Source organism: Eumetopias jubatus, unplaced genomic scaffold, assembly GCF_037043125.1.
Source record: "Eumetopias jubatus isolate StellerSeaLion01/CBP00866 unplaced genomic scaffold, mEumJub1_p1.0 scaffold_1, whole genome shotgun sequence".
Lineage (NCBI taxonomy): Eukaryota > Metazoa > Chordata > Mammalia > Carnivora > Otariidae > Eumetopias > Eumetopias jubatus.
In genome coordinates, this window is record NW_028274807.1 from 108,735,549 (window position 1) to 108,748,092 (window position 12,544).

The 12,544-nt window shown below is 44.7% G+C and overlaps 1 protein-coding gene across 1 annotated transcript; it reads right to left on the bottom strand.

Annotated features, from left to right (window-relative positions):
• Nucleotides 1-2,546: 2,546 nt before the first annotated feature.
• RAP2B (RAP2B, member of RAS oncogene family) lies at nucleotides 2,547-5,089 on the bottom strand. Its single transcript, XM_028103122.2, has one exon. The coding sequence runs from the start codon at nucleotides 4,582-4,584 to the stop codon at nucleotides 4,033-4,035; it is 552 nt and encodes a 183-aa protein (XP_027958923.1). The 5' UTR covers nucleotides 4,585-5,089; the 3' UTR covers nucleotides 2,547-4,032.
• Nucleotides 5,090-12,544: the final 7,455 nt, after the last annotated feature.

Consider the following 12,544-nt stretch of genomic DNA (forward strand, 5'->3'; position numbering starts at 1 on the left):
ATATATCTTCTGGAACTAGAACCACATTCAATCAAATGCACTCAATTATTCCTAGTAATCTGAGTAAAATCTCATAATAAAAAATATCACATTCTATTAGTAATATTTAGAAATTTGCTGCATTTTCACAAGGACATTTATATTAGCAAGCTTTTCCCGATTAAGTGGACAGTGTGACAAATATTAGAGATCATTTTAACTAACACTGGTGATCTCTAAATTAAATCTTTGCTTCCTTTATAAGTAGGTGGCTTATTCCAGCTGTTGTGAAAACTAAATATATACTTTTTGTGACATCTTGCATCTATTTCTCAAGGTCAGCTGCTATGAGCAGTGTTCTCTCACTTTCCCAACCTACCTGTGAGAAATACTGGACTTAGACTCAAAAGGTACAATTACATGCTGGAGAAAACATTTATGAAACTACCAGAACAGACCAAAGAAATAAGGCATTTTAGGATCCCCTCCTGCAGAAAAGGTTAACTAGTCAGGAAGCACGAAGCCTCATACTTTTAAAGTAACCCCAAACAGATCTGATCCTAACATGTGATTCGGTGAAGTCTATTTCTATAGTTAACAACCGAGAAATTGTTTTACTTAAGCCATAAATCCCAAACATGACATTGTTAGACTTCCGATGATGATACCTTCCATTTTTCTGAGGTTCTTACCAAAGGAGGACAACAATAATCCTTTGAAATGACACAAAGCTTGGATGACAGGGACCAAAAGGAAAAGCTGTTAAAAAACAGCAGGGGTCAAATTTAAAAGTTAACTTTTGCTCTCCAAGATAAAGGTTCCATTCCCACCCAGTTTCTGTTGGGGCAGGTGATTGCCTTACAGCAAACTCCCACGCTTCCTTTAACACTCTCACGTCAACCCAACTTTTTCATGGAGACAAATGCTCCTATCTTTTCACACCATACTACTACAAGGGGCTCTTACTAGCCAAATAAGCTGACATATTCTTTAAAACAATGCCCTCAATGTCTCTCAATTTTGTCAAGAAAATAATGGAGAAAGCTACAAAACCCAGAACTACTACATTTCTGCTCCGGGCACACACACAGAATTGCTTTCATTGAGAATCCAGAAAGCATTTATTTTACAGTACTCAGTAAAAGCATATTAAAATCTTCTGCCCTGGCATCTCAGACCTATAAAGTATTTAGTCATGCAAGTGACTAAATCCTGTGTGAAGATGATTAATGCATCTAGCAACCTAGTTCATTTCCGATTTGCCGTTTTCAAACATTTTCAAACTCCTTTCAGGAGTATATACATGTCTTAAGTTAGTTAGATATTTGGCAGCACTTTATGTCAAAAGGTTTCTAAAGAAACAAACAAGAACCAAAGCCGTAAGAAACAGTCACCAAATGTCTTTTTAAAAAAATCCTTCACATAGTACTTGGTATAGGTCTTCAGAATTTTCAACTTTACATCTACCGAAGAACTAAATTTACTTAAATGCAAGACTTAACATTTGCAAAGCCATTAATTTCTCTTAATTTCTGTATTTATCATATATATACTGCCTTTCAGCTGAGTGATTCTAACCTTAGGAGATCAAGAATGAAAAAAAAATGGCCATAGGACCATCACAGGCCAATTCTCTATTCCTCCTCCATGCTGGAAGAGTGACAGGTCACCTGGGCAAAGGACAGAACATTTTAAGGCAAGATGTTAATAGTTTTAAAGATGCCTGTGGCCTGTAACTTCTTTTGGCTTCCCCAACAGAAGACTTCACCTACACTTCACACAGCTAAGGTGTTTCATGTGCTCTTGATGTATAGTCATATACTTTATTTTATTGTACAGAGGTTATATTAGTAAAGTGGCCCTTAACTGAAATAAAATAGAGTTAAAAAGCTCACACTGCCTCCTACTGTTAGAAGGAAAATTTCATGAGGTCAAAATGGTCCGCAAATTGCCATTTAATGGGAGTAAGGAGTTTATCTTAGTTTTTTCTTTCTTTTTAATATAATGACCTATTTTCAAATAAAAACCTCAAGTATTAAGATACTGTCTGCAACCCATACAAATGTACTGCAGAAAACACTACTAGGTATAACTTCAGGGTTGGAAATGATCTTCCTCAAACATGTTTTTGACTTGGTATGTGATTTAATTAAACAAAACAAAACACTGGGGGAAAAAAAAAAGAGGAAAGAAAGACAGAAAGAAAGAAAAGAAAGAAAAGTTAAAAGCACTGCCCTGCCTGGTCAGGTGATGAGTGACTTTACCAAATCGAAGGCAGTATTAGCAGTTGGTTTCTCCCCTTCTCTACCCACAGTGAGGGAAACCCCTCCCTGTTAGCAGAACAGATTCAATATCCTGCCGATCTTGTAGTCAAATGATAATGGCCATACCCCCAGGGCTGCCTAGACCTTTATGATTTTCTTCCATATTTAAGGAGTTGGAAGTAATGTCACCCAACTTGTCACTGAGGTATTTCTGTTGGGGGCATCATGCACCTGCCCCTATCCACCTCAGCCATGATCCTATATTAAATCACTGAATATGAAACACAGAAACACAAACAATAGTTTTGGGTTTGTTTCTTTAAAAATGACATTTGTATTAAAAGTCTTAAAATGAAGAGACAATGATTAAACGCATGTCTGGAATTAGAAATTACAATTAGAATTCTCTTGGTACATAACAACAGTAAAACTTTGCTCTTTGCTTCTGGAGGAACACCCTAGAACAGATAACCAAAAAAATTTTTAAAAATAATGTAAAAGGGGAGCTAAATACCTGAACATTTGAACACAATGAAGCAAAATAAAAAAGAAAGAAATAAGGGGGAAAAAAAAACCATTGCAAGACATGGAAATTACATTTTAAAGGCTGGAAATAATAAAGAAATTCACCAAACAACAGGCCCTATTGTCCTGGCTCCTTCAGGAAGATTACAGAAAGGAAACTAGGAAGTGGTTTGGGGAATAGCAGATTCTGGGATATGGTGGGAAGTTCACAGGTTGGCACCGGCTGGAACAGCTGAGTTTTGAAGGCACTCTGCAGACACAGGGGTGCTGGGGGCCCTGAATCACATTTTTGAAGTCTTTGTACTGTATTTTAAAGAGTTAGTCATCAAAACCTGTCACTGCCAACCAAAAAGAACAAAAAGCTAAACTTAAAAAAAAAAAAACACACACACGCACACAATAGTACACACAAAAATGTGCAGATCTGTAACATTTTTTTTCACAGCTGATAAAAAAAAAATACTACCGTTCTCCCCCAGACTCCCTTTGATACAGTAGGTAAACAAAATAGATTTTTTTTTTCCACAAATATCAGCAGACACTTTCTGGCACCCCACACTGTATTGGCATCAGTGTTTACAGTCCCAGTTCAGATGTGCATACTTCAGATTGGATACACTGTAACAAGAATCCAACTTTGCATAGACATCCTTAGAATCACAATCAGTCACAGGGTTGCCCTTCCAAGCTGGCAGAAAAGGAACCCGATCTTAATTTCCAGCTACTCCTGGAAAACAAGGAAAAAACAAAAGTTTCTTCCCTTCCTCCTGCTCCTTCATTTGGTTCTCCCGGACTTCCTTCCATGTATTTAAAACTTGGAACTAGAAAAGGGTTGTTGGGAAAAAAAAAATATATATATATATCCCCCCTCCCTTTCCACCTTCTCCCCGTACTCTTCCTCCCCACCCCATTTTTTTTTTTTCCAGGCTGAAACTTTCGCTTGCTGGTGTCAAGCTGCCAATACAGCGCCCTAACGGCTATTTAAACGGGGAAATATGCGTCAACCAAAATCAATGAGAAACGTACATGCTTCCAAAAGCCACATTTCCACCGGGTCTCGGATGGTGAGGACGGGGGAACCCCTTCGGACACGGGGCGGAGGCAGGGGTCGCCGGCCGCAGAGGCCAGCCGGGCTCCCGGGACACCCTGGCCAATGCAAAGTCGTCTCCAATCTCAAAGCAAGAAGAGAAATCACATTGAGAGAGTCGGGTGCGTTTGGCTTTTGTGCGCAGAGCGCGGCCGGCGCGCGGCAGCCGCGGGCGCCTCAGAGGATCACGCAGGCCGAGCAGCAGCCCTCGTCCCCGTTGGGCTGCGCCGCGTAGTTCATCTGCCGCACGATCTCTGCGAACAGCTCGTCCACCGAGGCTTTGTTTTTGGCCGACGTCTCCATGAAGGGGCAGCTCCACTCCTCGGCCAGGGCCTTGCCCTCGCCGTACGAGACCTCTCGCTCGCCCTCCAGGTCCACCTTGTTACCCACCAGGATCATGGGTACACGCTCGTACCGCTTCACGCGGATGATCTGGTCCCGCATGGGCTTGATGTCCTGGAAGCTCTGCTGGTTGACGAGGCTATAGACGAGGATGAAGCCCTGGCCGTTCTTGATGTACAGGTCCCGCATGGACGCGAACTGCTCGGTGCCCGCCGTGTCCAGGATCTCCAGCACCGACGGCGACGAGTCCACCTCAATCTCCTTGCGGTAGAAGTCCTCGATGGTGGGGTCGTACTTCTCGATGAAGGAGCCCGTCACAAACTGCACGGTGAGCGCGGACTTGCCCACGCCGCCCGAGCCCAGCACCACCACCTTGTACTCTCTCATGGCTCCGTCGGCGCTTGCCGCGGCCCCGTCGGGGCTGCGCGCCGGAGAAAGCCTAGGCTTGGCGGCTGGACGACTTCTCTTCCTCAGCCTTGCAGGAAAAACCTAGGAGAGAGTGGCTAGGGAACGCAGGGCTCAGAAATCACCAAACGGGGGCCGGGAGCCGGGGGCCGGGCTGGCGAAGAAGGCGGCGCGTCCCCGGGGCGCGGGTCCCGGGCCCCGCAGCAACCCGCGGCGGCAAGCGGTAGCCTTGGCGGCGGACCGGGAGGACAATGCCGGCAGCCTGTGCGAGGCGACGGTTGCAGCTTTTCGTCGCGGCCACCCGGGAGGGCGAAAAGGTGGTGGCGGTGGGCTGCGGAGGTGGCTGCTAATTGCGCGCCGGACCGGAACGCGCGTGGCATGAGTCCCGGTAGAGCGTGCGCCCACCGCCGCGGCCCATCGCGCTCTCTCTCCCGCAGCCTCCGCGGGGCGAGGGCTTCCTACTCGCCGCGCGCAGCCCGGCCCTCCCCGCCCAGGCGAGCATGCCCAGTGCGCCGACGGCCGCGCCCGGCTGATCCGCCGCTCCTGGTTTTCCGGGGGGCCGGGCGGGGGCGGGGCTGAGGGTGGAGCTAAAGATTTGAGTTTGGTGGAGCGGATTGCGAGAGGCTCTGGTCCAGGAGCTGGATGAGAAATGTGTGGGAGTGTGTAGGTGTTTGAGGGGTGCTGGGAAAGCTCAGGTGAGAGGATGAAGGTGTAGGAGGATGGGTTCGTGCATAAGGGCGGTGGCTCTGCGAGAAGCGCGTGGGCGCGATGGGCCGCTCTCGTAAAGGGCTGGGCTGTGCTCTTGCGGACTCCCGTTATCAAAAGCCTGTGGACTCCATTCTCCGAGCCCGCAGCGAGTATGCGCCGTCTCAGGGCCGGAGACGCAAAGGGCATTTGAGTGCGAGAGCAGCGGGTGGAGTATCGTTGCCCACCCACGGTGCAGCTTTTTCTAAACACTTCGCCTCGGAAACACTACTCGGCCTTCTCTGGCCACTCCTCCTGCAGTTCATCTCCTCGACAAAGAAAACGGGAACTCTGGGCTTGAAATCCTGTCCTGACAGGGGAAGGGGTTGCCTCTCGTGACCGGAGCTCTCTTCGGGCTGAGACTTGGCGCGTCCCCCCCACGTCCCCACTCGGCTGGGGCGGAAACCCGGAGGTCGGATTCAAACCCAATCCAAAAGTCGTGGCGGCGCCTGCAGCTAGTCAGGGCATGCTCAGTGGGCAGAGCAGGTTTTCGGGCTTAGAAATAGGAAGCTTTTGCACCACACACCCACACTCCAGCTCAAATTACCTCTCCCAGACTCGGGGCCCATTGGTTCCGGGGCGCAAATCTCACACCCCTAACTCTTGTTCCATTGGTTACCGCCAAGGTTTTACCAGTTTGGGTTGCTTCATTGGCTAAAAAGTAGCCTCGGCTCATGATTGGTTATTTATAGAGATTGAGTTGGGAGGCGGAGGCACAGCTGTTCTTTCTCTGCTGCTCCCCCGCCCCCTTCCTCCCACTTCCCCAACCTAGTCGTTTTGAAGCTCAGAGTGAAAAAATAAGAAGGTTTTAGGCGGAGAGCTCAGAGCTAAATATAGTTCTTTGTTGGTGTTTTCGAGTGCCTGACTTCGGGGTGCCCAGTCACGACTGTCCCTTAAAGGGAGCAGAAAGGTCTAGTTACAGTTCTTGGTCCACAAGCAACAGCAAAGTTGCCAAGTGTTTTGCAGGGAGGGAAGTGGGGGACTAGGGTGTGGAAATGAGCCACTTTGAATTCGTGTCACTCGGAGGGGTGGGGGAATGCCCAGGCTTGCCCTTATAAAACGTCTTCGTTTTGGGCGGGCAGTCTGCAAATTTGGCTGGGCTCGCACTTCACGGGAGGTGCGAGGGAGATGTCTCGACTTGCTCAGAGTCTCCCTCCTTCCTCGCGGAGGAGAGATGTCAAGACCTGTCAGAAGACTCAGCGAAGTTTGCATGAGCCCTAAAGTGAAGCGGGTAGGAGGGGACTGAGCTGCGTCAACCCGGGCTCTGAGTCTTGCCTTTTTTTTTTTTTATCCGATGCTACTTCCCACTCCCCTTGCGCATCAGACAGACGAACCAGGCTGTGTGCTAACGTTTGGTTTCAGTTCCTTAGTCCCGCCGTGACTCACGGCCACGTTAGCGAGTTAACCTTTCCCGAGCTCCTGGCTGTAGCGCAGAATCTGCAGCGTGAAGTCCCCCGCCACTCGACCTGGCGGGACGTGGGCGGCAGCCACCGCCTTGGGTGAGGTAGGTGGTGCCCACCCCTGCCCCTGGCCCCACTATTTTAGCGGAGAGAACGGTTTAACCTTGACTATCAGAGAGCCTGGAGATAACTATGCTTATGTAATTCTCCAGAAAAACCTCTCAAAGGCATATTCACCTAACGCAGCTGAAGAGAACCCCCACAACATTTATTTACCCAGCGTTTAATGTCTGGCAAACGTTTTCCATGTCTCATATAGTCCACATAATAATTATTATATCTATTTTAAAGATGAAGAAACTGAGGTCCTAGAAGATACTGGGTAACTTGCTTGTGATTTCACAGCCAGTTGGGTGGCCAAGGTAGGATCCCAACCCAGGTGTGTTTAGCTGCAGAACCTGGTTTGTAACTACTAAGCCATACTACCTTCTCACAAGACAGTTCCCAGATTTTACTTTCTTAGGTTCAGTCTTCAGGTAGTGTGATCAGACTGTCTCTTAAACCCGAGCAGGAGGGATCTCTACCATGTGGTTCTTCTCTTGTAATGCCCCCCTCCCATGGGGTCAAGGAACCTGAACCCTCTTCTAGACCATGCTGCAGGGAGTCACAATTCTAGAATCCTCTGTCCAAAGAGTACCAAACCCTCCTCCAGGACTTGGTTGGACCTTTGAACTCAGTCTTGGGTCCAGGAATGGCTCTTTGTTGGAGTGTGGGCAGTGCTTGGACTTGTGGGCTGAGGTGTGCACTCCCAGGCACTTTGGGCCCCTACTAGGTGCCAGAAGAGGGCTCAGTGGAGTCAGCTTTCCCTTCCCTGCCCCTTTCCAGCCTCCTCCTTAGAAGAGTCCAGGAATTCATGATTCACACCTCGCCATCCAGGTTCTTGTAAAGAGGTATTTGTCAGGGTGGGAGGATAGATCGATCATACTTTGTTAACAGTTCGTTATCTTGATTTATAACTTAAATACTTAGATTACTGCCATGTGGGCCTCTCTTTGTCCTCTTGCCCACAAATACTGGGAGTGGTTCTCAGTATGACATGGTACAAAATACTTTGTCCTTTACAGGTCTGGTGTCTAATCTCAAGAACCGGATATCAATTATTATCAGCAGGTCCCTTGAGCTCTCCTCACTTTAGTTTCCTGGTCTATAAAATGGTGATAATAGAATTTGCCCTACCCACCTAGCTACATGGGGAACCTTGGAGAGAGTCTAGTGACCAAACCCCTCATTTTGCATCAGAGAGCACTGAGCAGAATTGGAACCCTGGTGTCCTAGCAGCACTTTACATGGTGCCAGCTTGTCCTTGGGGATAATAATTAGCAGATAATGGATGAAAACCTGCTTTTAAAGCTGCAGTGCCTCATAAATGCAGGGCAATTACTACCCTGACCCAGCCCCATCTAGAAGATACCACCCTCAGGACATCAGGTAGTCATGTGGGTGGGTATTATTGAACCTTGGTACGAGTACCAGAAAGATGCCACAGTTTGAATACTTTCTATTAGGGATTCTTCAATAGTAACTTTTACTACGTTCGATGGTCTCCCACAGAAAGATTTGCACGAGGGCTTTGGGATTGAAAATGAAGTAAGGAAATTGCTGATGCACAAATTTTTAAGGTTGGTCACTTCCTCCTGTGAAATCTGTTAGGTGTCTTTGCCTCACTTATGGCATGAATCATTATCCTGTACCATAATTATTTACATGTCTGTGTCTTGTCACCCAGCACCATGTGAATGCCTTGAGGGCAGAGTCCATATCTGGTTTATCTTTGCAGCCACCTCTGTCCCTCATAACACCTAGTACGGTGCCTACACGGGAGGCCTTCCGTCAGTATTTATTGGTGAATGTATGAATCAAATTTATTCCTTTTCCAAATTCCGCTTGTAGTAGAAGATTATATTAATCCCTGGTGAGAGAGAACACTTCCTGGATCCTTAGAAAAATGTATACTAATGTTTCGGTCTCCCTGAGTCATAAAAATGACTTTTAAGATGAGCAGAGTCTACTCTTATTTGGGTGAAAGCACAAAATCAGTGCGGTCCTGAAGAAAGATACCAAAGTGTCCAATGGATAAACCCTTTCTTTGAAGACGACTTAATTTTGCACGTAACACAAAAAGGCATTTTTTAGAAAACAATCTAATGTAAAAGTTACCGAGTAAGGACTGCTTAACCCTTGACAATGTATGTTGCATAAACAAGGGTACCATCCCTTGGCCTTTGCTCACACAGTGGGACTGCTGAGCTTCTGTGATGCTGAGGTTGGGCCTTCAAACAGCTGGATGGTTTCTTAGAATATGAATCTTCTAAGTCCTTAAGAACATAAGTACCTACCTGTCCTCTACATTTATAGAAAGTAGAGGTTTATTTCGTCATGTTTGTAGTTTTAGCCGATGCCACCTCTAGGTAAACATTTTAACTAGTGTTTCCTTTGAGCTTTTTTAAGGTTTCATTTTTTACGGTCCCATTTCGCTCTGGTTTTCATTTGAAAGGAGGGCATCAGTAAAGATGGAGAGATGGAAATCCAAGCAATAGGATGTCCGCTGAATGGAAGTTTTGAGGAGAGGACAGAGGAGGATTCTGAGGACTTCAGTAGGAATGCCGAAGACACATCCTTTCTCTCCAACAGTCAAGAAAAGCCAAGAGACCTGAACTGGAGCTGAGAGGGTGAGACGTTGAGAAAGTTCAAGCAACAAGCAAACATCTCTCCATAAACAGAAATGGCAAGGCATCTGCTGAAAGAAGGGAGGTCAGGTGTGGGCTTGGGAATCAGAGTAGAAATGAAACTGTTTTTAACAGTGACTGTGTGGTTCGCGACATGAAGTTGCTAAAGCTGCTAAATTTGGTTTACGTGAATCTGTGAAGATGCCAGTTCAACTTCCTTTTTTTTTTTTTTTTTTTTTTTTAGGAAGGATCTTGATAACTCTTCTGGTCATATTCTATTAAAATTCCAGAGGGCTTTGTATCGACACATACAAATAAATAATAACAAAATTAACTGTGTATCTCCCATATGCCAACCTTTGTGAAAATACACAAACCACTGACTTATGTGATGAAAAGTTTCATTACTAATGGGAAAGTAAATGAACTCAATAAAACTCTCTTACTTATGCAGTCTCTTGAGTTTTTCTTTCTATTGCCTGCTAAATTAAAATAAAACCTTGAGTACTTAAGCTCAAAAAATGAGTCATTTTGAGTAGTGGAATATTTGTCTAGAAAATGTTGTACTTGTGTAGGGGGTTCTGTCACAGTAAGAAAAAGAGTTATATTATTTTCATTACAGAAGTAGTATACGTTTACTGTAAGGAATTTGGAATGTATGAAAAAAGAAAGAATAAAATGAAAATAACAAATGACCCCCCAAAAAACCCCAACTTTTTTTTATAGTTTTCTATTTTAGTCTTTTATTTTTATTTTATTGTCTTTTATTTATATATTTATAGGTTTCTATTTTATGTCTTTTATTATAAAATTATTTAAAAAAGAAAACTAATTCTAGTTTTCTTGTGGCTATTTTAACTTCCAGCTCAGTGTAGGGCTTCACGTATTCTATAGCCAAGAAATAAAAAGTCAAATAAGACAAATATCTTAAGTACTTATTTATCAAAGAATTTTCCTCTTTTATTTAATGGGTTTTGATGGGAATATTTGTCTCTCGTATGCTAAAGTTGCCCAGGAAGTTGCTTTCTCGACAAAGTCCCTGAGCACAGCCTGGTTTGGGGTTGTTTGCCTGTTTGTCCAAAGGTGGGATGAAGCATGTTCAGGTTCATGACCTCTGGGCAGCAAAACACAGCAGCCTGTCTGCACAATTAACGAGTGAATCAAGGGCTTCAGCTGCATTCTCCCAAACGGTTTTGTCCTTCTCCAGAAATGATCTTCCTCTTTGTGGCACACAGTGCCCTTTGATGTGTCAGCACCATTCAAAGCCTCACTGTGACTTCTGCATCATTAACACATTTGTGCTTTCTTTGTCACTTTGTGCCCAGGCTTCCATCTCTTTTGCCCTAAGTTTTCCCTGGGGCTTATAAGAAATCTGCCCCTCACTCTTTCCATATGTCCTACTGTGTTTGGGAACTGAATTATTCTCACGGCTGCAAATTCTTTATCAGGAAGAAGGAAAAAAAAGATACTTTTGCTGACATGGTTTTAGGCTGAAATTTTCTCTCAACTGTTCTCGGTGTTTGATTTGAATAGAATACCAGGCATAAGCAACATTTAAAATTGTATATTCATTGTAATAATGGAATGGAAATTTCTGAAAAGTACATGTCTGATAAATCTACTTTCTCATTGAACCTCATATGTACTAAAATTTCCTATCTTGAATAACATGTTTCCTATAGGGTGACCCAGGGAATTAATATTTGGTGGCTGGAAGATAGAAATAACGTTCACAGACACCACTGTATTACCTCTGACTAAGCTGAATAATTTTGTAAAAACAATAGTTTTATTATCCTCGGTAAGCCTATGGTACTGAGGAGATCCTTCGTTAAATGTAAATTAAAATGCTGGGAAGAGGTTGGGTTGGACAAGCGAGGCTATTTTTGACTCTCCAAGCATTATTTGTACTCTGTAAGCAACAGGTAACCTCTAGGATGCCATGTAATTTCCCAAATATTGGTCTATTTTTATTCTGTTTAATTCAGATATACTTTTATTAGTGTATAAAGCTACAAATTAGGCCAACTTTATATGACTTTTATGTTTTAAGAATTACAGCTTGAGCCTAAGGTGGTTTCATTCTAAGGGGTGGGCAAGCCAGGGGAGGAAGGTCACAGACAGTAAATCAGGCCAGTGAATGCACGCTTTTGTAAGGGACCAAGGTACCACTGGAGAAGTCAGAGTAGAGATTGTCGAGGCTCATAAATGTGATGCAAGGACAGCAGAAATTATCACAGAGAAAAAGAGAGATGTCCGTTCAATGTAGTGCTCACCTCTCAGGTTACCCTTTGGGATTGCCCTGACGAGACTCCCTAACTGAAAGAAAAGAAAGTGCAATAGAAAAACAAAGTCTCTAGACCACTGAGATGCCAGCAGCGTTTCGCCCACAGCTTCTGCAACATTTGATGCTGGGGCCTGTGGTATTTTGGCAACTGTAGCCACTACAGAGGGTCCTGGGGTGGACCTCTACAGCAGCACATATCTCTTCAGTGGGTAGCAGCAGAAAAATTGTCACTTTGGGCATTGGCAGCTGTGGCAAAGACCTCAATATAATGAGTTGACACAGGAGAAAAGGGAACGGTCCAACCCATAGAGCAGTCAGGGAGGCTGGTCAGGGCTGGTCGGGGAAAGAGCAGGAGAGACGCCCCTAGAAGGGTCCAGCACTATTTGCAAAAGGTTAACTTCCCATGCTGTTGTTAGAATCTAAGGAAAAATAATAATTATAAGATACATCACTGTGGCTGTCTTACCCCTCAGCTGGCATAATGTAGGAATTTAGGTTACATGGCAAATTGTTTAGAAATAAGTTTTCTTAACAAGCCACAAAACTTTTCTAACACCCCCCCCTTTCCCTTAGGATTTGCTGATCTTTTTTTAACATCTTCTAAAGTTGCCTCACACTGAAAGAATTAGAAATACTTATGGCTGCACTTAACTGGAAACCCAGCTAAGGGATGGGGAGGCCAAACAAATAAAAGTTTATTTCTCACATAACAAGAATTCTGGAATTGGAGTTCTTCTGGATGTGGTTCAATAGCTCAGCAAAGAGAAATGAGACCCAGAGATCAA

Coding starts and splice junctions, on each gene's coding strand:
- RAP2B (XM_028103122.2), bottom strand. CDS start 4,584: ATGAGAGAGTACAAGGTGGTGGTGCTGGGCTCGGGCGGCGTGGGCAAG.